Source organism: Pelodiscus sinensis, chromosome 30 (assembly GCF_049634645.1).
Source record: "Pelodiscus sinensis isolate JC-2024 chromosome 30, ASM4963464v1, whole genome shotgun sequence".
Lineage (NCBI taxonomy): Eukaryota > Metazoa > Chordata > Testudines > Trionychidae > Pelodiscus > Pelodiscus sinensis.
This window is the reverse complement of record NC_134740.1, coordinates 13730173-13753494: the sequence shown is the minus strand read 5'-3', so window position 1 is coordinate 13753494 and position 23322 is coordinate 13730173. Positions and strand designations below refer to the sequence as shown.

General features: G+C 46.8%; 2 protein-coding genes and 1 pseudogene across 2 annotated transcripts; 2 read left to right on the top strand and 1 right to left on the bottom strand.

The window, feature by feature from the left end:
- Positions 1-4956: 4956 nt before the first annotated feature.
- On the bottom strand, positions 4957-8511 carry LOC142821311 (histo-blood group ABO system transferase 1-like; annotated as a pseudogene).
- Positions 8512-12226: 3715 nt separating this feature from the next.
- Positions 12227-13189, top strand: LOC102448276 (olfactory receptor 1f45-like). The gene has a single exon (XM_006132662.2). It carries the CDS (start codon positions 12227-12229, stop codon positions 13187-13189), a length of 963 nt encoding a protein of 320 aa, XP_006132724.2.
- A 7992-nt stretch (positions 13190-21181) lies between these two features.
- Positions 21182-22144, top strand: LOC102448509 (olfactory receptor 1M1-like). Its single transcript, XM_006132663.2, has one exon. It carries the CDS (start codon positions 21182-21184, stop codon positions 22142-22144), a length of 963 nt encoding a protein of 320 aa, XP_006132725.2.
- Positions 22145-23322: the final 1178 nt, after the last annotated feature.

Sequence of the window (23322 nt, the reverse complement as noted above, 5' to 3'; positions counted from 1 at the left end):
AGGATTGAACTCACAACCCTTGAATTAGCAGGCCAATGCTCAAACCACTGAGCTATCCCTCACCCTCTTCATAGAGTGTGTAGTCAACCTGTGGAACTCCTTGCCAGAGGAGGCTGTGAAGGCTAGGACTATAACAGAGTTTAGAGAGAAGCTAGATAATTTCATGGAGGTTAGGTCCATAAAAGGCGATTAGCCGGGGGATAAAATGGTGTCTTTGGCCTCTGTTTGTCAAAGGCTGGAGAGGGATGGCAGGAGACAAATTGTTTGATCATTGTCTTCAGCTCACCCCCTCCGGGGCACCTGGTGCTGGCCACTGTCGGCAGACAGGCTACTGGGCTAGATGGACCTTTGTTCTGACCCAGTACGGCCGTTCTTATGAATAAGCCCTCTTGCGCAAGAGCTGTTCCACAAGAAGACAGTGTAGACAGGTAACATGAATTTCTTGCGCAAGAGAGCGTCCGCACCGCTATGGATGCTCTTGTGCAAAAGCACATGGCCGTGTGGACATGCTCTTGTGGAAGAGCCTTTGCCTAAAGGGAGAGGGATAGCTCAGTGGTTTGAGCATTGGCCTGCTAAATCCAGGGTTGTGAGCTCAATCCTTGTAGAGGCCATTTAGAGATTTGGGGCAAAAATTTGTCAGGGATGGTACTTGGTCCTGCTGTGAAGGCAGGGGACTGGACTTGATGACCTTTCAACATCCATTTTAGTTCTAGGAGAGAGCCCATCTCCATTTATTTAAAATTTAACTCTTGTGCAAAACAGTTCTTGTGCAAGAAGCTGCCAGTGTAAAACAGTTCTTGTGCAAGAAGCTGCCAGTGTAGACGTAGTTCCTGTGTTCCTCTCCCTCCACTCTAGAGAGGGGAGGCAGGAGACGGTCTCCTGCTATAGTAGGGAATCAAGGGGGAGAGGCAGCCCCACAAAGGCACCCATGGGTGGAACAGAAGGTTTATTGGTTGACAGGGGCACAGCGTAGGACAGACTTGCCTGCACAGGAACAACACACCTTGGAGAAAGAATCAGAGTCCTCTCCCTGTCCACTGAGGGTGAGTCACACCCCACTCCTGCTCCCAGCCGGCTCCTCCTGGCTATTGTCCTGCTTCCTGGGCAAAAGGAGGCAAAAGGGGTCACCGTGCCACCCCCCCCCACCCAGGCTCGGGTTACAAAGGACGGGGGAAGCGATCACCCCAACATTCCCATCCCCATCCAGGCACTGGTGCAGCACCCCAGGAAACTGAGGCATGCACGTGCAACATGAATGCAATCCCCCAGTGGTGACAGGAAGGCGTTGGCCCGCTGTGCAGGGAACAAGCCAGGGGACAAAAATTCGGGTGGGTGATGCAGGGTTTGCCTCAGTGGGGTTGGTGTAAGCTCTGCCTCTTGTGTGAAGAGATTCAAGGGTGCAGGATTCAGGGCGGAGGGTGGGGTGGGGTGCAGGTATGGGGGGCTCAGGGCAGAGAGTTGAGGGAGGAGGGCTCATGGCAGGGAGGTGTGGAGGTGGAGGGGCAGGGCGGGGGGTGTGTGGGAGTGAGGGCAGGAGGTGGGGAAGTTGGGAGGAGATGCAGGGTGCAAGGTTAGGTATGTGATGGGGTTGAGGACAGGAGTGAGGGGAGCAGGGGGCTCCAGGCAGGGGACTCTCTACTTTTCTAGACCAAAAAAACCCAGAGCCCATTACGACTTTCATGCAGAAAAGCACATCTGGAGGAGGAGGAGGAGAAGGAGGAGGCGAGGGAGGATGATGAAGAGGATGAAGAGACAGATGACGAAGAGGAGAAGGAGGAGGAGGAGGAGGGGGATGGGGAGGAGGAAGAGACGGATGATGATGAAGAGAAGGAGGATGATGAGGAAGATGAAGAGGAGGAGCAGGAGGAGGAGGATGAAGAGGATGAGGAGAAGGCGGAGGAAGAGACAGATGATGAAGCGGAGGAGAAGGAGGAGGGGGAGGGGCAGGATGATGAAGAGGATGAGGAGAAGGAGGAGGAAGAGACGGATGATGATGATGAGGAGGAGGAGGTGAGGGAGGAGAAGGACGAGGAGAAGGAGGAGGAAGAGACGGATGATGAGGAGGAGGAGAAGGAGGAGGAAGAGATGGATGATGAAGAAGAGGAGGAGGAGGAGGAGGAGGTTCCCATGTTCCCCAACTCAATTAGACCCAAACATCTCTTCCAGTCCCCGTTTCTATTGGCCAAACCCCATTGGCACCAGATCCTGAAAGGAGATCCCCAATCTCAGTGATTCATTTGGATACCCAAATGATCAAGTCTCTTATGAGCCCAGAGTTTGATTCTCTTCCTCTCCCCTTCTGCCCCCGCACTATTTACATGTGTCTTGTCTGGGTGGTGCCCCACAGTTTCCTGCTGGACCTTGAAATAAAGCATATCTAGCCACAATATTTTTATTGTCTGCTGGAAAACTGAAGTATCTGTCTTAGGTCCCGTCTTGTTCAGGGCAGTAGTTCAACCCTTTTACATGTTCCCAAGTAATGTGGCGCACCTTGAAAAATACTATGGCAGTAACTGCTGATGGGGTTACTATTGGTGCCAGCTATTCAAAGAACCTGCTCCTTCTTTCACGCCAACACTGGCTTGCCCCATTGCAAACCCTCAAGGACCAAATTCCATGGGCTAGAACCAAACCCACACCCTTCCCCAGTGATCATAGAGTCTCCCTGATCAGTGGTTGACCATTTCAAGTTTCGTATCCTAGGCTGTCGCTGCCAGCATACGTGTTCTTAAGAAAACTGACATGGACATTACAAGGAGCAAGCCTCCAACTGAGCCCAAAGGGTTGATGGTCCACGTTGAGACCCGCCTTGCGACAAAAGCGGAAAAAAAGTCGGAAGATAAAAAAGAACTTTCTCCTAGCAGATGGAGCTAAGACTCCAGAATCAGGGTCCTCAGTCCCTTGGGGACCCACATGTAAGTCCTTGCCTGAGATCATGCTCAACTCGAGGGATTGCCATTGATGGATTGGCTGATTGAGTGACTGACATCACACAATTCCAAGTTCCAGCCACAGGAATGGGCTCACTGGTCCAAAAAAGGACTGCCCTGAACGATGCTCCCAAAATCCCTGTGCCAGGCAAACACGACTGCTCCATGAGGTTGTTGGGATACAGCCACCCTGCCCAAATCCATACATAGCAAACCGGTGTATGGCTTTGGATAACCATTGAGCCTACTGACAAAGGCCCCAGCCAGGAGGTGAGTCCAAGTTCATTAAGGTTGCCTGCAACACCATGGACCGCATCTCCTGTTCATCTGTAATGGGCAAGTCGGTGACCGGCCTTCCCACTCCTGTACCTGCATGACTCTGTGAACACCACAGCTCTGTCACAGGCGTGGGATCTCTGTTACCTGCACAACCATCCTACGCCAACGCTGCTCTAACTAGCGACAGCCGCTCAAGTTCTTGGCCACCGCCCAGCACCCGTGCGTCTCAAAAGGTGCCCAGTAGGCCACACACTCCTTAGCCCAGGTGCCCTGTCCTGGTATGAATCCCCTTGATCGTGTTGAGAGGCTAATACCCCAACTCTCACTGACCCCCCTAGCCCCGCCTTGCCTGCTCTGTTCAGAATGTGAATCCTTCCCTCCCACTTGTCTCCGGCACTAATGACGGGAAAGGGAGAAGCGAAACTTCATCTGAGGAAGTGGGTTTGGCCCACGAAAGCTCATGATACTGTATATTTTGGTTAGCCCCTAATGGCGCGTCTACACAGCAGGGCAAAAGTAAACTTAAGCGACACACCTTCAGCTACATCAATTGCATAGCTGAAATCGAAATAGTTCAGTTTGGTTTTTGGTGCTGTCTACATAGCAGGAAGTCGAAGGAAGAACGCTCTTCCTCCTTCCCTGACGCCGCATGAAATGAAGGGTACAGAGTAAGAAGTCTTCAGCTCAACATAATTTCAAAATAACGGCACTCAGTGTAGACGCGCTCTCTGTTATTTCAGAATAACGTCACTTATTCCGCCATAACGCTGCTGTGTAGACGTACCCTAAGGTGCTACAAGACCACTCTTTGTTTTCCATAAAACAAGATCCATCAGTGATCTAGCTGGGAACTTCCATATCTGCCATTACCAACACTCCCACTGATCAGTGTGTTCTAAAAAGACATTGAGGAGTAAATTAGAGTTAATTAATAGCACAGACCACTGAGAGCCAGGCCTGGGGGCTGTAAACAAACTCTATGGGACCACGGGAAACTTGGCCACACCCATGCTAAGTGGACATCTGGCTAACTAACATCATGCCAGACCATGGATGTTGCCAGACCAGAGAGTTCTGGACTGGGGAGGTTCAACCTGTATAAAGAAACTGACATAAACATGTAAGAAGAAGATGATCCCATGTCTTCCTTACCTTTTGTTCTTCATAGGAACGGAAACACAATGGCAGGTAACTGGGCTCTACCTCCATAACTTGGGAGTAGATAGAGAATTCTAGGCATATAGATAGTCTGTTCTCTTGGGATTTATTTTAACTAATCCATAATTTCAGCCTCTCGCCGACTGACTCTCTCAGCTGCAAGAGGCATCTCAGAGCTTTGGGGGTTTTTTTTAGGATGTTGTGGAAAAACCACCAGTGAAGAGATGTAGGTACCAAAACTAAATAAAAGAGTTGCAGAATAATGAAGAAAAAACCCACAAGAAGTAAATGGTTCAACTGGTGATGGCTGTGAATTGTCGGAAGTCGGGGAGGTACAACTAGGTACAACTATGCAACCACCTCCTCTCTGAGGATGGCTGGAAGTCACATGACTTTAGCATTTAATCCAACATACTCCAAAGATATTTAAACTTGCAGGAGATTGCCATATGTGTTACAGCATCCATCCACCCATCCGTCCATCCATCCATCCATCCATCCATCCATCCATCCATCCATCCACCAACCTGTCCATCCATCCACCCTCCCACACAGCCATCCACCCATCCTTTTCTTTTTCATCTTTCCTTCAAAACCTGACACGTTTCAGATTCTTGCGCACCGAGGACAATCACTCCACCTTAACAATGGGAGGTCGGGTCAGCTCCTCATCTCAGTAATACTCCAGGGACAGCAGGCGTTTGGGCTTGTGGTACAGGAGATATTTATTCCAGTGGATTTCCTCGTGCCACTTGGCTTCGATACCGTTGGCTCTGTCCTCTGTGACCCCTTTGAAGCAAGCGGTGGTCAACTTGTAGACCTCGGACACGGTCCCTCCGTAGAAGTTGGCTGCGTAGTAGAAATCCCCTTCCCCGTGGGGGATGGCCACTTGGGAGTCTGGCCGCTTCTCGTAGGAATTGTTTTCCCGTGGCTCCGGGTATTGCCAGGAGCTGATGGTTCCCACAAGCGTGTCCACGATCTCCACTCCAATGTGCATGAACATCTTCATGTCGATGTCCATGGAGTAAAGGTAGTCTACCTCGTAGCGCCAGCGGCTGTGGATGTAGTTGCTGATGATGTCCATGCAGTTCATGGAGATGTCCTGCCACCACGAGTAGTTCTGGACAGGGATAATGGGTGGGACAGACAATACGGGACAATTTCCCCTTTTTTAAAAAAGTATGCAGGAGGGCTTAAATATGGGACTGTCCCTTTAAAAGCAGGAACTCTGGTCATCTAGACGTACCCTTATAGGAGAAATACGGCCTAGGGGGCCAAAGTCCACACACAGGTCCTCTGTATCAGGGGCAATAAGGCCTAGTGGTCAGAGTCCATACACCAGTCCTCTCTACCAGGGGTAATGCAGCCTAGCAGCTAGAGTCCAGACACAAGACTCCTCTAATAGAAGTAAAATAGTCCAGAGGCCTAGTCCAGAGGCCTGTAGGAAAACTTCCTTCCTTGGGCTAGCTCCGGGTAATCCTGCCATAGCACGCTGAACGTTCAGAGAATAATATGGCTCTTGTGGGCAGTGAAATCCTTGACTTTTGCCCTGCTGTGTAGATGTCCCCAGGAAGTCTACTCCATGAATTTAAGTAAGTCTTCATCAGAGGATGTCATGGCTCCTTCTCCACTCTGGGAAGAAGTGGGGACTCGCAAAAGTACCCCAAAGCCATATCTACAAGGCTTTGGTATAAAGCTTCCCCCCAAAATCTTAACAATCTAGATTTTGGGGATAAAATCCATTGCCACCACCCAAGTAAAAATAAAGAAACCAGGGACAGACTACTTGGGAAATTTCACCTCCTAAAGTAAAACCAGGACACAAAATTAACCAATACTAGGTTAATAAAAGAAAAGAGAAAGAACTTTTATTATCACCACCATATTCCTGTTGCAAGCATAATGACTAGATGGAAAAGTCACAACGTAATACTCATGGGGAAACTCCACCATGGGCCTAGAACTTAGTTACAAAGGAAAACAAAAACATTTTTAACCTAAACTTTACCAGAAGAGTGAAGAGTAGCTGGAGTGAAACTTCCTCAGTAGCTAGAGTGAAACTGCCCAGAACAAAGGAGGGAAAACCCGAAATTTCCTTTGTCCCAGTTTGAAATTCCTACCTACATTCCTATTGGCCAACTCTACCTGGATTAGGTATGGTTATCCCCTTAATCCCCAGGCTGCTCATGACAGAGAAGTAACTAAAATACCAGGGAGATTTTGTTCTTTAATTAGATTTTTTAATTAAACTTTGATGAGAAATATTGTCATGCGAATGGCGCATTTGTGTCTGGGGGAAGGGAAACTCCTAGCACACAACCTCAGCTGAGATTTTCAAATATGTCCTGAGCTTTTGAGTGCTCATTTGTAACTCATTTTAAATTCATTCATGGCTTTTTATTTGAGTGGGGGACTCGTCTTATGAACTTAGAGCATTGTGGTCATACGTCTGATGGTTGCACTTAACATACCTGCATCAATGTCTACATTGCTCTCAGTATCGACAGACGTATAGGTATTTCAGTATTGCCTCGATCCTGAAAATGTGACTGAATAAGCAGCAAATTTCACATGGAAGGACACTAAGGGTATATCTAGACTGCAAGGCTATTTCAGAATACTGCCGGTATCTTGAAATAGCAATGTCACATCCAAGGAACGTGTCCACTATTTCAAATTAATTTTCAGAATAACAGATACCCTATTTTGGCATCCCTGTAAGCCGCGTTCCATGAGGAATAAGGGATGTCTCGAAATAGCCTATTTTGAAATAAAATTGAAATAAGATACGCAATTGGCGCAAATTGCATATCTTGTTTTGATTTTAGAGTGCATTCTAGACATACCTTAAGACGTTCAGCCTTCCAGATTTTCTTTTTTTTTCATTACCAAGCTACAGAACTACCCAGATTACAACTCGATACAAGTTCTCCGATCACCGTGGTGGCAACATTTGTGACTAACTTTCCAAGGCATAACTGAAAATAGAAAGTCCCAATCAGTAGAGAATGAATGCAGTTGGATTCAATAGGATTGACAGCAAATTAAGGAAGTATGGGTTAGATAAATGGACTGTAAGGTGGCTGGAAAGCTGGTGGGATTGTCAGGCCCAACGGGTAGTGCTCAATGGCTTGATATCAGGTTGGTGGTCGGTTTCTAGAGGAGTGCCCCAAGGTTCGGTTCTAGGACCTGTTTTTTTCAACATGTGTATTAATGACCTGGAAGAGGGGATGGACTGCACCCTCCATAAGATTGCAGATGACACTAAACTAGGGGGAGAGGTAGATACATTGGAAGGAAGGGATAAGATCCAGAGTGACCTAGAGAAATTGGAGGGTTGGGCCAAAAGAAATTTGAGCAGGTTCAACAAGGACAAGTGCAGAATCCTGCACTTGGGACGGGAGAATCCCAAACATTGGTACAGGCTGGGGACCGACTGGCTAAGTAGCAGTTCTGCAGAAAAGGGCCTGGGGGTTACAGTGGATGAGAAGCTGGATATGAGTCAACAGGGCGCCCTTGTAGCCAAGATGGCTAATGGCATATTGGGGAGTGTTAGGAGAAGCGTTGCCAGCAGATCCAGAGAAGTGATTATTCCCCTTTATTCGGCACCATGGAGGCCACATCTGGAGTATTGTGTCCAGTTCTGCCCCCTGCCCCCACTACAGAAAGGATGTGGATGCATTGGAGAGCGTCCAGCAGAGGTCATCCAAAATGATGAGGAGGCTGCAGCACATGACCTGTGAGGAGAGGCTGAGGGATTTGGGCTTACTCAGTCTACGGAAGAGAAGAGTATGTATTAAATGTAGAAAAAATGAATGCTCAAAATCCAGGGGAGGGAGAGAGAGGAAGAACGAACCAACTCTGGTCTCAAGAACTCAAATGGGATGCGTATTGTCGTAGGCCAGGACAGCAATACAGTAAATTCAGGATTCACTGGTGTGGTGGCCTGACATGTGTCCTGCTCCATCAGGGGTAATAAATATTCAGCTGCGTGCGTTTGTACCCAGGACAATGGACTTGGCTCAGTCACTAATATGGATTCACTATTGTTCCCAGGCCAGTCAAAGAGTGAAATAGAGGTTCCCCAACATTTATAGGGAATAAGCAGAAATGAACAATCTACGATACGCACCGTAGGTACCATCTTACGCATTGCTAACACATTGGGTGCCTCCCCTTGGACTTTCCTCCAAAACATCCCTATTCACCATCCCTTGTTCTGCTTTCTCTCTTGTTCCAAACTATTTTATCATGTGCTTAGTGGGGAGTCCTTGTACTGTGCTGATGGAATTGGAGCTTACGCTATGATTTTTTTAAAACTTTTGAGCATTTTAATTTTCTTCCTATCAAAGAGAATAATTTTCTCTTGTTCCAGCAGATGAAATACATCAGGTGAACAGAGATTTCCAAAGATCAGGAGGTCTTCCTACATTAATTCCCTTTCCAGTGAAATTTCCTCTATTGCTATGTTAACATTCCTCCTGTCTCTGCTATTTTCCCTTTTGAATCCATTGGGGTTTTTTGACTTCCCCTTTGAGTCTAGAAATAAGACTGTCGTCGTCGGATTGTTTTTCCATTTGAAAAATAAACTTCTTTCCTCAATGCCATAATTTCAAATTCCCACCAGCAGAAATCTCAAGAGAGGTAACATCAACTCACAGGAAAGAGAAAGACATAAATAACCGCCACACGGAAAAACAACGACATACAGCAAGAAGTGACGCATGCTCCAGACAGCCAGGTAGAACCCCAAAGCTCCATTGACTCGGATAATTGAAGGCTATAGGTAGTAGAAGGGACTGGGAAATGTCGTGCAAAGACTATATCTCACAAAATCTGAAGGAAGGGTTCATGGGATGGAGCAGATGTGAGAGAGAAAGGGGTTGTCTGCAGACTGTCTCTAGCAAAACATGCCCAAGAAAGAGCAGTGGACATCTCTCAGATTTAGAACATCAGAATGGACAGAGTGGGTCAGACCAAAGGTCCAACTAGCCCGGCATCTGCCCACCATGGCCAATGCCAGGTACTTAATGAGCACATGAGGTAATCATCAAGCAACCCATTTCCTTCCACCCATTCCCAGCTTTCGGCAAACACCCTGAAATTGGGCCCTACCATTCTGGCTACGAACCATTGATGGACCAATCCTTCACAAATGCATCTTGATGACTGGTTCCGTGGGTGTATCCTTTGTTTTCCACTAAGTGAGTTTTATTGCTCATAATTTTTTAAATGTCTCTCTTCTGAAGTTTAATACAGACAAAGGCAAAGTGCTCCACTTAGGAGGGAACAATCCGTCTCTCACACACAGAATGGGAAGCGACTGTCTAGGAAGGAGTCCTGCAGAAAGGGATCTAAGGGTCAAAGTGGACCGCAAGCGAAATATGAGTCAACAGTGTGATGCTGTGGCAAAAAAAGCAAACATGATCCTGGGCTAGATGTATAGGAGTGTTGTGAGCAAGACACGAGAAGTCGTTCTTCTGCTCTACTCTGCACTGATTTGGCCTCAGTTGGAGTCTTGTGTCCAGTTCTGGGCACCATGTTTCAGGAAAGATGTGGAGAAATTGGAGAGGGTCCAGAGAAGAGCAACAAGAACGATGAAAGGTCTAGAGAACATGAGCTATGAGAGAGGACTGAAGGAATTGGACTTGTTTAGTTTGGAAAGGAGAAGACTGAGAGGGGGCATGAGAGCAGTTTTCAGGTATCTAAAAGGGTGTCACAAGGAGGAGGAGGAAAAATTGTTCTCCTTGGCCTCTGAGGACAGGACAAGAAGCAATGAGCTTAAACCGCAGCAAGGGAGGTTTAGGTTGGACATTAGGAAAAACTTCCTGCCTGTCCGAGTGGTTAAACACTGGAATAAATTGCCTAGGGAGGTTGTGGAATCTTCATCCCTGGAGATATTTAAGAGCAGGTTAGACAGACACCGGTCAGGGATGATCTAGACGGTGCTCTGTCCTGCAATGAGGGCAGGGGACTGGACTTGATGATCTCATGAGATCCTTGCCAGTTCTAAGGTTTTATGTTTCTCTCTGTCCGTGTTCGTTACTCTGGATTTCTGTGTCTCTGCCATACGTTTATGTAGAACCAGTGTCATTCTACCATTGCTACTTCTGGTGCAGACACAATTTATATGACTGCACCAGAAATCAATGCATGAAAAGACCAGAAGGTTGAATGTATCTAGGGGTGTATCTAGACTACACGGTTTTGTCGACAAAAATCTACTTTTGTCGACAAAACTATACTTGCGTCTACACTGACGCTGAGTTCCGTCGACATAACATCAACAGAACTCAGCAGGTTTGTTGACATCTATCTATCTATCTATCTATCTATCTATCTATCTATCTATCTATCTATCTATCTATCTATCTATCCCCACACACCCCTTCTATCTATCTATCTATCTATCTATCTATCTATCTATCTATCTATCTATCTATCTATCTATCTATCTATCTATCTATCTATCCCCACACACCCCTTCTATCTATCTATCTATCTATCTATCTATCTATCTATCTATCTATCTATCTATCTATCTATCTATCTATCTATCCCCACACACCCCTTCTATCTATCTATCTATCTATCTATCTATCTATCTATCTATCTATCTATCTATCTATCTATCTATCTATCTATCTATCTATTCCCATACACAAATCTATCTATCTATTGTGTCTATACTGCCATCTTTTCGCTCCAGTTTTTAATTTTCTCCAAGCATATTCTCTCTTCTCCACAAAAACAACACTTTTATTTCTCTCCCCATGAGTTTTCATTTTTCTTTGGATACATTTCATGATGTGGGATTGGATTCCAGTCTCAGTAAATCCACACGAAGGTGATGATGTTTTTCCCTGGAATAATGGAGATCAGGGAAGAAAAACATGGGTGTGTTTGTCTTTGCTTCTCAGCTGCATTGATCAATTGCCGTACGTTATTTTATTGATTCTGTTGGGAGAGGAGACCTGCAGAGCTCTTCAAACAAGCCTCAGCCTGAGCCTCTTTGTTTTCATACTAAACTGCATCTGGGAAGCATAAGTCTCAGCTCTGGTAGACCTATCCACGCTATCTTTGAATCAGCTCCACCTCTTAAAGAAATGAGGTTTCCTCTGCTGATGGACAACTTCGTTTTCCTAGTGGAGTGACGCAGTGGTGAGAGACATGGCTGCCGGTTTCCCGATATTGCGCAGCATGGGGTTGGGTTGGGAGGGAATGAGGGTGATACACAGAGGGGAGGGCTCTGCGGTGGGGCTGGGGGTGAGGGGTTCGGGGTCTGGGAGGGGCTCAGAGCAAGGGCAGAGAGTCGAGGAGGACAGGTGAGGGATGCAGTGCGGGGCTAGGGCTGGGCCAAAGATTGGAGTTGCAGGGTGAGGGCTTTGTCTGTGGATTTTCCTCCAACCCTCTCCCTGCTGGCAACACTGAGTTCCAGGGTGGTCTCCCCCGCCAGCCAGGACTGTGAGTGCCGGGTAGGGGATAAATGGGGCAATTTCCCAGGGTCTGGGCAATTTGAAAGGGCCCATGTGCCAAGGCAGCCGCATCTACTGTGGGGAAAAGAGGCTTCTGATGTGCCCCATGCAGGACTGGGGGATATCAAAGGTGTCTCTGAATCCAGCCGGGCTGCACCTGCCCCAGGACATGTCTGGGAAGGTGTGCCAACAGGTGCTTGAATCTTCTTCAGGCTGGGTGGGAGCATTGGGACCCCTGGCTGAGGTGAGCCAGGGCAGGAGGCAGGGCCAGGAGAGGAGCCAGGCCAAGAGGTCCAAGGACACCTGCTCCAGGTTGTGACCACCTCAAATGGAGGATGAGCTCTTCAGCAATAACGAACAGTTTCCTTTTTCTAGGTACGAACGATGGAGAAAGCTGCAGGAAGAAATGGAACGCCCATCAATCAATTCATCCTTTTAGGGTTTGGGAACAGCCCAGAACTACAGCCCCTACTCTGCCTTGTCTTCCTAGTGATCTACCTTGTGACCGTGGTTGGGAACCTCCTCATCGTTGTGCTAGTTGTGACTGATCGGCACCTCCACACCCCCATGTACTTCTTTGTGGGAAACTTGTCCTGGTTGGAGACCTGCTACAGCTGCACCATCCTGCCCCGGCTGCTGGCCAGTCTCCTGACCGGGGACAGAACCATTTCTGTTCAGGGCTGCATCGTTCAATTATATTTCTTTGGTGTCACATCAGCTACAGAAAATCTGCTGCTCACGGCCATGTCCTACGATCGGTATCTAGCCATCTGCCATCCCCTCCGCTATGCTGCTCGCATGAACGGCCGTTTCTGTTGCCAGCTGGTGTCAGGATCCTGGATAAGCAGCTTTCTGGGCTGCACCATGGGCCATATTTTCTTCTTGCAATCAACGTTCTGCGATTCCAAAGAAATTGACCATTTCTTTTGTGATGTATCACCCGTGATAAAATTGTCTTGTAGCGACACCCGGACTCACCAAACCTTCACGTTTACTATCTCTGCCGTGGGGACAATTATACCCTGTCTACTGACCCTGGCGTCCTACGTTTGTATCATCACGGCCATCCTGAGAATCCCGTCCAGCACTGGGAGGCAAAAGGCCTTTTCCACCTGCTCTTCCCACCTCATTGTGGTGATTGTTTACTACGGGACCGTGATCGCTGTCTATGTGGTTCCAACAGATAATGCTCCCAAGATCCTACACAAAATATTCTCTGTCTTCTACACAGTCCTGACTCCCATGATCAACCCCATCATCTACTGCCTGAGAAACAAGGAGGTCAAAGAGTCCCTCAGAAAAACGATTGTGAAACTGGTGGCGCGCAGAAACTGGCATGGAGTCTGAAAGGATGGAGTTTGGTGTATGATAAAATAGAGATGAACTGATACAGTTTTTTTCCTCCCTCCTTCTCTTCCTTCCTTCCTATCCCCATTTCCCATCTCCTCCCTTCCTTTCTGGCCCTACAAAAGAAGTGGAATATTTTAGAGTGTTTTTGTTGTCGTCTTCCCCTTTCCTTCTTTTTTGGGTGATAAGGAAAAGGACAAATCTGTGAGACAATCTGGGGGGAAATCTTACCAAATACATCCCACGAATACTGGTGGATACGGGGGGTTCTCCAGGCATCCGCAAAGGGACATTTGATTGTGGGGCTGGTCTGCTATGTTTTTGCCTCCACTCTGTACTAACATTCCAAGGTGTGTGTGTGGGGGGGGGGGGAGTACAGCCTCTCCCCTAGCTACAAACGAGTTATGGAGGAAATGCTTGGCCCTAACGGGATTTGTTCGTAACTCAGACCCCATTGAGTTACATACATACCGCACTGTTCGTAAGCGCATGTTGCGTTCATCACTTGGGGACCACCTTTATGACCACTGCATGGGATCTTTGTTCGTAAATGCGGACGGTCGTAACTCAACCGTGCACAACTCATATGCTTTGTTGTTGTGACAGGAAAAATAAATCAAAGAAAGCAAAGGAAGCTGGAGAGCACCATTAGTTCACTTGGTGGTACCTGAAGGAGGTACAGGTTTAATTAAAGATGAGACCCAGTTCAGCGAGGGCTAACATAAAGGGAGACTTTAGGGCAGTAAAATGGAAGACAGTGAATGGTGAAGAATTTTGATAGATCACACCAGTAATACACTGTGGTGTATTGGACTAAGTACAGGGTAGTTGTGCGTAGAGACCCTCACCACCTCTGTGTCTTTGATACACTTGACACCTCGTCCTTGGAGAAGAGCGACATAAATTCAGGTCTGGGACGCCATGTGCTTGATCGACTAGGGTATGTCAAGCACCATCACTGCTCTTCAGAGCCCAAGAAAAGTGACGTATGTCATTCCATTTCTGCGAAGAAAGGAGGAACCATGCTGCATGCTGCTGAGATCCAGGAAATTTCAACACACACATGGCTAGGGCCCTGGGATCTAACACATCTGCCTGGGAAATCATAGCATCATAGAATCCCAGGGCTGGCAGAGTCCTCAGGAGGCATTGAGTCTGACCTCCTACCCAAAGGAGGAGCAACTCCAACGCAATTATCCCAGTCAGGGCTCTGTCCAGCCAGGACTGAAACACCTCTAGGGATGGAGATTCCACCCCCTTCCTAGGGAACCCAGCCCAGCGCTTCACCACCCTCCTAGGGAAATAGTTTTTCCTAATATCCAACCTAGACCTCCCCCATGGCAACTTGAGACCATTGCTCCTTGTCCAGATGTAGGCCTTCATGTTCTGTCATTGTTCCGGGACATTCTCAACCAGGCACACAACAATATTCACTCCTGAATACCCAGCCATGAGCCCCTAGGAATACAGAGACAATGATGAACACTCCCGTACACACAAGCGCTCCTAGATTAGGCACCAATGTACCACGTTCTAATCCACCAATGCGTGGCCAGTGACAAACTGTGAGACAATGACAAACATATTCACATCTTGTAGGTTCACCTACACACACACAAGGGCACAAACACGTATGCATACTGCTTTAGCCCTAGAAATAGTCCAAATAATGTACACTGGCAAAAACATATTCACATTTAGAATCCCAGGGCTGGAGGAGACCTCGGGAGCCATCGGGTCCAGCCTCCTGCCCAACGCAGGACCAACCCCAACTCAATCAACTGAGACTTTATTCCCACCTTAGGGTTCTATGATTCAATGACTCTTTGAAAATCTCAGCATAGCTTCTCTCACATGCCCCGCTGTCACACCAGACAGAAATACCCTGTATGCAGAGCAATCAAAGTTGACTCATGTTTTGGAGTGCTTATTTTCTGTACATTTTATTCCTTCATTTCATTTTATTTGGATGGCAGGCACACCCATCATTGAAACCCAAATATCTTTCCAGACAATAGGGCTATGTCGAGACTGAATTGCTTTTCCGGGATACCTGTGGGATCTTGGAAAAGCAATGCCACAAGGAACGCATCTGCTTTTCCAAAAAAATAGTCAAAAAAGCAGACACGCTTTTTCACCATCCCTGTGAACCTCAATCTATGGGGCACAAGGGACGAAAGAGCAGGTTTTTCCCAAGTGTGGCTGTGACGTAGTGTAGGTAGCTTGCTGGTTTCTAGGCTTGGGCTGTGGGTGACCCCCACTGGCTGCTGCCGGTACCACGGCCCAGCCGAGTAGCTGATGGGACAGGGAGGTAACCTGTTCTACCAGTTACCCCCCAGGTCTCCCTGGAACAAAGGAACAAAGGAACAAAGGAAGGTGGAATGCCACCCCTGGCTGGGGGGCAGAGCTGGAAGGGACGGTCTTTAGTTTCTGTCTGGGAAGCAGGGGAGAAGGAGCTAGGGAGGGGGGCTGTGATTGTATGGCCCAGCCACCCCCCATCTCAAGGGGGGGCACTGAGGCCTCTTAGCCCCAGTTCCAGATAACATCTGCGCTGTGCTGTATCCTGGAGAAGCAATAAACTCCCTCTATTCTACTGGCTGGTGGAGTCTGTCTGTGCCATTACGGGGATGCAGGGGACGGGAAAACCCCAATGCACCATCAAGTGGCTCCGCGTAGACGTGCCAAAATTCGGGAAAGCCTCTTTTGAAAGAAAAACGGAAAAATGACCTGCAATTTAACTCTGCAATGTAGGCGTCACCTAGATGTTTTTCTTTGTCTTCTACATGGGTGAAGATCACATGGGAAGGATGCTGATATACAAAATCCCAGCCCCAAAAGTCTGTATTTAACGTTCAATGCCACTGAAGGGGATTAGGGGGATATATCCATAGCTCCACTGGGTTCACCTCCATTAGAAGCTCCACCTCTTAAAGAAATGAGGTTTCCTCTGTTGATGGACAACTTCAGTGGAGTGACGCAGTGGTGAGAGACATGGCTGCCAGTTTCCTGATATTGCACAGCATGGGGTTGGGTTGGGAGGGAATGAGGGTGATACACAGAGGGGAGGGCTCTGCGGTGGGGCTGGGGGTGATGGGTTTGGGGTCTGAGAGGGGCTCAGAGCAAGGGCAGAGAGGAATCCTTTCAAGTAGGGATAAGAGATCCTCTGGAAAAGGGCTTTATTCCGGAGGATCGCGCCAGTCTAGACGCTTTTTTCCGGCTTTTCCCCAAGCCGGAAAAAAAGCGGCAGCCATGTTTATTTAAATCCCGCGGGGGATATTTAAATCCCCCACGGATTTCCCTATTCTGAAGTTGGAAATTAACATGCCTCTTCCGGAGAAGGGGCCAATGTAGACGTAGCCTACATGTCTCTGTCACCAGAGGCATGTAGTTTAGACATACCTATGCTGACCTATGAGCTTTATCCTAGGTTTATTTTTTTTAATTTGGGAGCACTGAATTCGCCCCTTCCAATGAAATAGAATTAAGATTGTTGAATTTTCATGTATCAGAGGGGTAGCTGTGGATCTGCAAAAGCAACAAGGAGTCCTGTAGCACCTTAGGGTATGTCTACACTACCCTCCTAGTTTGAACTAGGAGGGTAATGTAGGCATACCGCACTTGCAAATGAAGCCCGGGATTTGAATTTCCCAGGCTTCATTTGCATAAGCGGGGAGCCGCCATTTTTAAATCCCCGCTGGTTCGAACCCCGTGTAGCGCGGCTACACGGGGCTCAAACTAGGTAGTTCGGACTAGGATTCCTATTCCGAACTACCGGTACACCTCGTTTATTCTTTTACGTAGGGACTGTCCAGTTTGGCTGATGCATATAGCAGAGGAACATTGCTGGCACATGATGGTGTATATCTCATTGGTAGATGTGCAGGTGAATGAGCCAGTGATGGTGTGGCTGATCTGGTTAGGTCCTGTGATGGTGTTGCGGGTGTAGATATGTAGGCAGAGTTGGCACGGAGGTTTGTTGAATGGATTGATTCCTGATTTAGAGTTACCATGATGTGGTGTATAGTTGGTGGTGAGAATTTTCTTCAGGTTGGCGGGTTGTCTGTGGGCGAGGACTGGCCTGCCTTCCAAGGCCTGTGAAAGTGAGGGATCATTGTCCAGGATGAGTCGTAGATCACTTATGATGTGTTGGAGAGGTTTTAGGTGAGGACTATAGGTGATGGCCAGTGGCGTTCTGCTGGTTTCTTTCTTGGGCTTGTCCTGCAAGGAGACTTCTGGGTACACGTTTGGCTCTGTCAATCTGTTTCCTTATTTCCTCATGCGGGTATCATAGTTTCAAGAATGCTTGGTGAAGATCTTGTAGGTGTTGGTCTCTGTCTGAGGGGTTGGAGCAAATACGGTTGTACCTCAGTGCTTGGCTGTAGACAATGTATTGTGTGGTGTGTCCAGAATGGAAGCTGGAGGCATGAAGGTAGGCATAGCAGTTGGTAGGTTTTCAGTAGACTTTTATCGACAAAACTATACCACACTGCCTTTGAGTTATGTCGACATAACATCGACAAAACTCAGCAGTTTTGTTAACGTATGTAAACCTCATTCTACGAGGAATAACGCTTTTTGTCGACAGAGTTCTGTCCATAGAAGGCATTATTGCATCTACACTGTCCTTTGCGTCCACACTGTTATGTCGACAAAGCAGCTTGCTTTGTCGACAGAACTGGATGTAGTCTAGACGCTCTTTGTCGACAGAAGCTTTGTCGACAGTATCTGTTGACAAAACTTCTGTTGACAAAACCCTGTAGTCTAGACATACCCTCTGGGGCTACAGGACTCCTTGTCGCTTTTGAAATTTCGTATAATTCTAGCAGATCTACTCATCGAAAACCTCAAACAAAGCAAGAATGCCACTGATCGCAGGAGTGATGTGGGCAATAACTTCCTTCATAAGGAGACATTTAACTTTTTCCAGTTGCTTTGTCTTTGAGTTAATAGTTCTCCCATTTCTGTTGTTTACCCTTGGGCATCAGTTGCTTTCGATAACTTCTCCTGAGGGGGTTCGTAATGAGACTATCCTTGCACCATTGTTTTGCCCTTAAAAAGAAAATTATCTTCTTATGCAAAAACTTTGAATTCCCACCAGCAAAAATGTCAAAGGAGATGACTTCATCTCCCAGACAGAAGGAATTGCCCACCAGGAACGACATATATTTCTGTGAACAGCAATAACAAGAACACACAGCTAGAAGTTCTGTGAGATCCACACATCCAGGTAGGAGCCCAAATCTGCATTTGCTCAGATAACTGAGGACTAGCAATAGGAGTGGAAAATGTAGTGCAGTGTCTATAACTTTCTCTCTTAATGCATGACTGACGGGTTAGTGTGAGGAGCACATGGCAAATGATCACCGGTGAGAAAGTGAAATCAGCACAGTTACATATCTGCTCAGGCTTCCACCATGGGAGAGAGAACAGGACTGCGTGTAAATCAGTGTAGATGGGTTATAGGAAAACCTGGGTTTTATGTCGAGTATTGTGCCCAATTCTGGGCCTCCCCATTACAGAAATTATGTGGGCGCATTGGACAGGGTCCAGTGGAGGGCAACCAAAATGATGAGGGGACTGGAGCACATGACCTACGAGAGATTTGGGCTTATTTAGACTACAGACAAGTGAGGGGGGATTTGAGAGCAGCCTTCAATTCCGCGAAAGGGGGGTTGCAAAGATGATGGAGAGAAGCTGTTCTCAGTGGGAGAAGATGGCAGAATGAGGAGCAATGGTCTCAAGTTGCAATGGGGGAGGTCTAGTTTGGATATTAGGAGAAATGATTTTCCTAGGAGGGTGGGGAAGCAATAGGCTGGGTTCCCTAGGGAGGGGGTGGAATCTCCTTCCCTAAAGGTGTTGAAGTCCCGGCTTGACCAAGTCCTGGCTGGGATGATTGAGTTGGGGTTGGTCCTGCTTTGGGCAGGGGGCTGGACTCGATGACTCATGAGGTCTCTGCCCACCCTGGACGTCTAGGATTCTATGAATAAGAAAGGACATCAGCTGGCTCTCATATTAAAACATAAGAGTGGCCAGACTGGGTGAAAACAAAGGTCATTCTAGACCAGTGTCCTATCTTTGAACAGCGGCCAATGCCAGGGGCTTTAAGCGCAATGAGAAGAACAAGCAATTGATCCATTGCCAGCTGATGGCAAGTGAGATGAGGGCCACCATTCTTGTGCATCTGGGCAAATAGTCATGGATGGCTCAGTCCTCCCCAAAAGTATCGGGTGTGTAACGTAAGAGTCTCGTTTCTCGCCGTGTGAGCTCTATTGTTTGTAACAATTTTGAAAACCCTTTTTTCCTTGGTTGCTCTTTGTGTGTGTGTGCTATTCTGGATTTCCATTTTCTATCACATAGTTGGGATGGACCAAAGTCAACCCATTCTTTCCACTGCCGGTGTAGACTCAGGTTATATTAGTGCACCGTAAGACAGTGGATGAAAAGACTGGAATTTAGGATAGGTCTACAAGCGTGCAAGGGAAAAGGAAGGAAGAAATCACAAAACTATGTGTCCTGATTTAACAGTGAGGATCTGCTGCATCTCTTTAAACTAATCTGTAATTTATTGCCCAAAACCTTTGGATAAATAAACTCTCTCTCTCTTTCTTTCGTGCTCTGTATTTTTTTCTCATTCTGCCTCTTTCTTTCTTTCCTTTTTTCCTAAAATTTCTCATTTTCTCTCCCTTTTGGATGAAAATGACTCACCATTTCTCCCTTGATGAGTTTTCATTTTTATTTTTCTCCTATTTCTTTATACAGCGTTGGATTCTGATCTCAGCGGCACTTGTGTAAATCCACATGAAACTGACTCAATTTACCCTTGTGTAACTGACATCAGGAAAAAAGAACCCAGGGGGTGAGCTTTGCTTTTTGTGCAAGTCTCTTTGTTTCTCAGCTGAATCAATCAGCGCTCTAAATCAGTGTTTCTCAACCTTTTATTTAATAAAGTACCCCTTTTTCAAGAAACTAATTATAAGTAACCATTTTTTAAAAAAAATTATAAGTACCCTCTTTTAAAAAATAAATGTATATTAGTACCCCCAGTACCTACAGTTTTCAAACACAGAAAAAAAAATTCTATCATTGCAACACAACTTAATCGTAGATGGTTGGGCAATGAAATTTTTGGAGATAAAAAGTACCAAAATAATAAAGCACTGTAAAACTTAAAACAAACATTCAGTATTCTACAAATGTCAGTTGTGTTGACATAACCCCCCCCCCAGTCTTCTCTTGAGAACCCCTAAGAGTACCCGAACCACTGGTTGAGAAACACTGTGCTAAATTATTGTTTTAATCAGCTGGAATGAAGGGCAGCTGGTTAGAACTTCCTACACACAGCTTCTTTGGTGTTTTGGTTTGTGTTTTATGGGGGATGGTTATGCTGCATCTAAGCAGTGCGATTCCCTGCCTGGGTAAACTTCCCCACAATATCGTGGATGGAGTTATGGTGCTAAAACTATCAGCGAAGTCTCGGTAGCACAGACTAGCTGCCTGACACAATCGTATCTGAGATCTTAGGAACGTACACAAGTGGCCACTACAAGGCATTGTCTGGGCTGTCAAATTCAAATGGCTAATTTTATCCTGCTAGCGTGCTCAAACCTAGTGCATCTCCACCCGGCCAAGCTGGGAATTTCATCTCCTCTGGCTGAACGCCAAATCGCTTCCGTTTACAATCTATTGACATTTTACGTCTTTTAGCTTTGTTGATATGACACTGATGGGATAAAATTACTTCAAAACCCTGGTTAAAAGTCTTTATTGAATGTTCAGGGGAACTTAAGGGTCTTAGACTGGGCATTTCTGCAATTCATTAGGGTTCCAAACTCTTGGCTCATCTTGGCTGGAAGTGTAACACCTAAATGCAACACGTCTTCCTCTGTTTATTGACATGTTTCCAATGGAGAGATATAGGAGAATGATGTGTCCTACTCCAGGTTGGGTGCGCTCCATCAATATTTAACGGTTTTCTTTTCCTAGATACATTTTATGGAGACGGCGGAAGGAAGAAACCAAACGCCCATCTCAGAATTCATCCTCCTAGGGTTTGGGAACGGCCCCGAACTGCAGCCCCTGCTCTTCATGCTGTTCCTAGTGATCTACCTTGTGACCGTGGCTGGGAACCTCCTCCTCTTTGTGCTAGTTGTGACTGATCGGCACCTTCACATCCCCATGTACTATTTACTGGGCAACTTGTCCTGGTTGGAGACCTGCTACAGCTGCACCATCCTGCCCCGGCTTCTGGACAGTCTCCTGACTGGGGACAGAGCCATTTCCATTAAGAATTGTTTTGTGCAGTTGTATCTCTTTGGCGTCCTGTCCTCTACAGAAAATATGCTGCTTGCGGCCATGTCCTTTGACCGGTACATAGCCATCTGCCACCCTCTCCGCTACACTGCCCTGATGAATGGCCGGGTGTGTTGCTGGCTGGTGGCCGGGGCGTGGCTAGGTAGCTTTCTTCTCAGCACGATAGTAGACAGTTTGTTGTTCCAATTAACCTTCTGTGGTTCCAAAGAAATCGACCATTTCTTCTGTGATTTTGCACCCATCATAAAACTGTCCTGTAGCGACACCCGGACTCTGGAGCTGGTAACCTTTGTTGTCGCTGCCGTAGGGTTCACTGCCCCCTGTCTACTGCCCCCAATATCCTATTTTTTCATCATCTCCACCATCTTGAGGATCCCGTCCTCCTCCGGCAGGAAAAAGGCCTTTTCCACCTGCTCATCCCACCTCATCGTGCTGGTAGTTTTGTATGTGACCACGATCACCGTCTATCTGGTCCCCACAGCCAACACGCCCAAAGTCGTACACAAAATATTCTCTGTTTTCTACACAGTCCTGACTCCCTTGCTCAACCCCATCATCTACAGCCTGAGAAACAAGGAGGTCAGCGAGTCCCTGAGAAAAGCCCTTCTGAAACTCTCTGATTTTGGAAACAGGCATAGAATCTGAAAGGACAAACTTTTGCACAAACTAAATAGAGGTGGACTGATAAAATGTTTTTTTTTAAATACAGTCTATCTGAATCCTTGAGAACAGGGTTACTCTTTCTTTCTTTCTTTCTTTCTTTCTTTCTTTCTTTCTTTCTTTCTTTCTTTCTTTCTTTCTTTCTGGTTGCTCAGGGCTAGGGCTGGGAATTTGTCAGATGAAAGAGTCTCGGCAGGTGTTTGAGAGGTATGGGGGACTGAATGTAGGCTTTGGGGAAGCTGAAGTAAGAGCTGGAGGTGAGGGGTGCAAGAGTTGGACAGGGGGTGCAGGCCTCAGGGCAGACAGTGGGGAGGAAACAGCATCAGTTGGACTGGTGTGTGTATGTCACCAGATAAATACCTCCCCACGAGGCAACTTCCAACCTCCCAACGAATTCAATCCTCCATGTGTTGTCATCCTTTTAGTAGACACAACCTGGTGGACGTCACTCCGGTCATCTGAAGAAGTGGACTGTGCCCACGAAAGCTCATGATCCCGTCGACCTGTTTTGTTAGTCTATCAAGTGCTACCAGACCATTTGTTGTTTTTTCAGTTTATCTCAGTATAGTACAAACATTCCACCATCCTGCGTATCAGTTTAATCAGACACGCCCAAAGTCTTTGTAGTTCAGAGAAAAGTCTCTCGGTTATTTCACTACAAGGGGCTTTATGTCAGGCCCAATATGGGGCACAAGAAATAACTGGCTGCTCCACTTCAGACAAGGGCTGGCAATAGATTACCTGTGTGAAAGGTGAAGTAGCATCATTACAAGGAAACCATCTGACTTTGAGAAGAAATTTTCTATTTCGTCATCCACCATGTCGGAAAGAGTAGGAGTCCCTGTTCCTTGAAGGGGAAGACAAATGAATGTGCATGATGTGACCCCCATAGTCTTCATAGCGATATTACTATGATACCATCATGGGTCAGTGATGATATCTTGTGTGTAAGATGGGTCAGTAGAGGTGTCAGTGGCAAAGTTATGATTTGCTGAACATAATTATCCTACTTCTATGCCAGTGCCATAGTTGCATCTCAAGTTATGAAGAGTGACTATGTATCTGTATTTGAAATATAGTTACGCCTCGTAGTTCACTAAAGGTAAGACGTTTTCAGCCCAGGTAGATGCTGGAGGAGGACCTATTCAAGGTAATGAGCCACT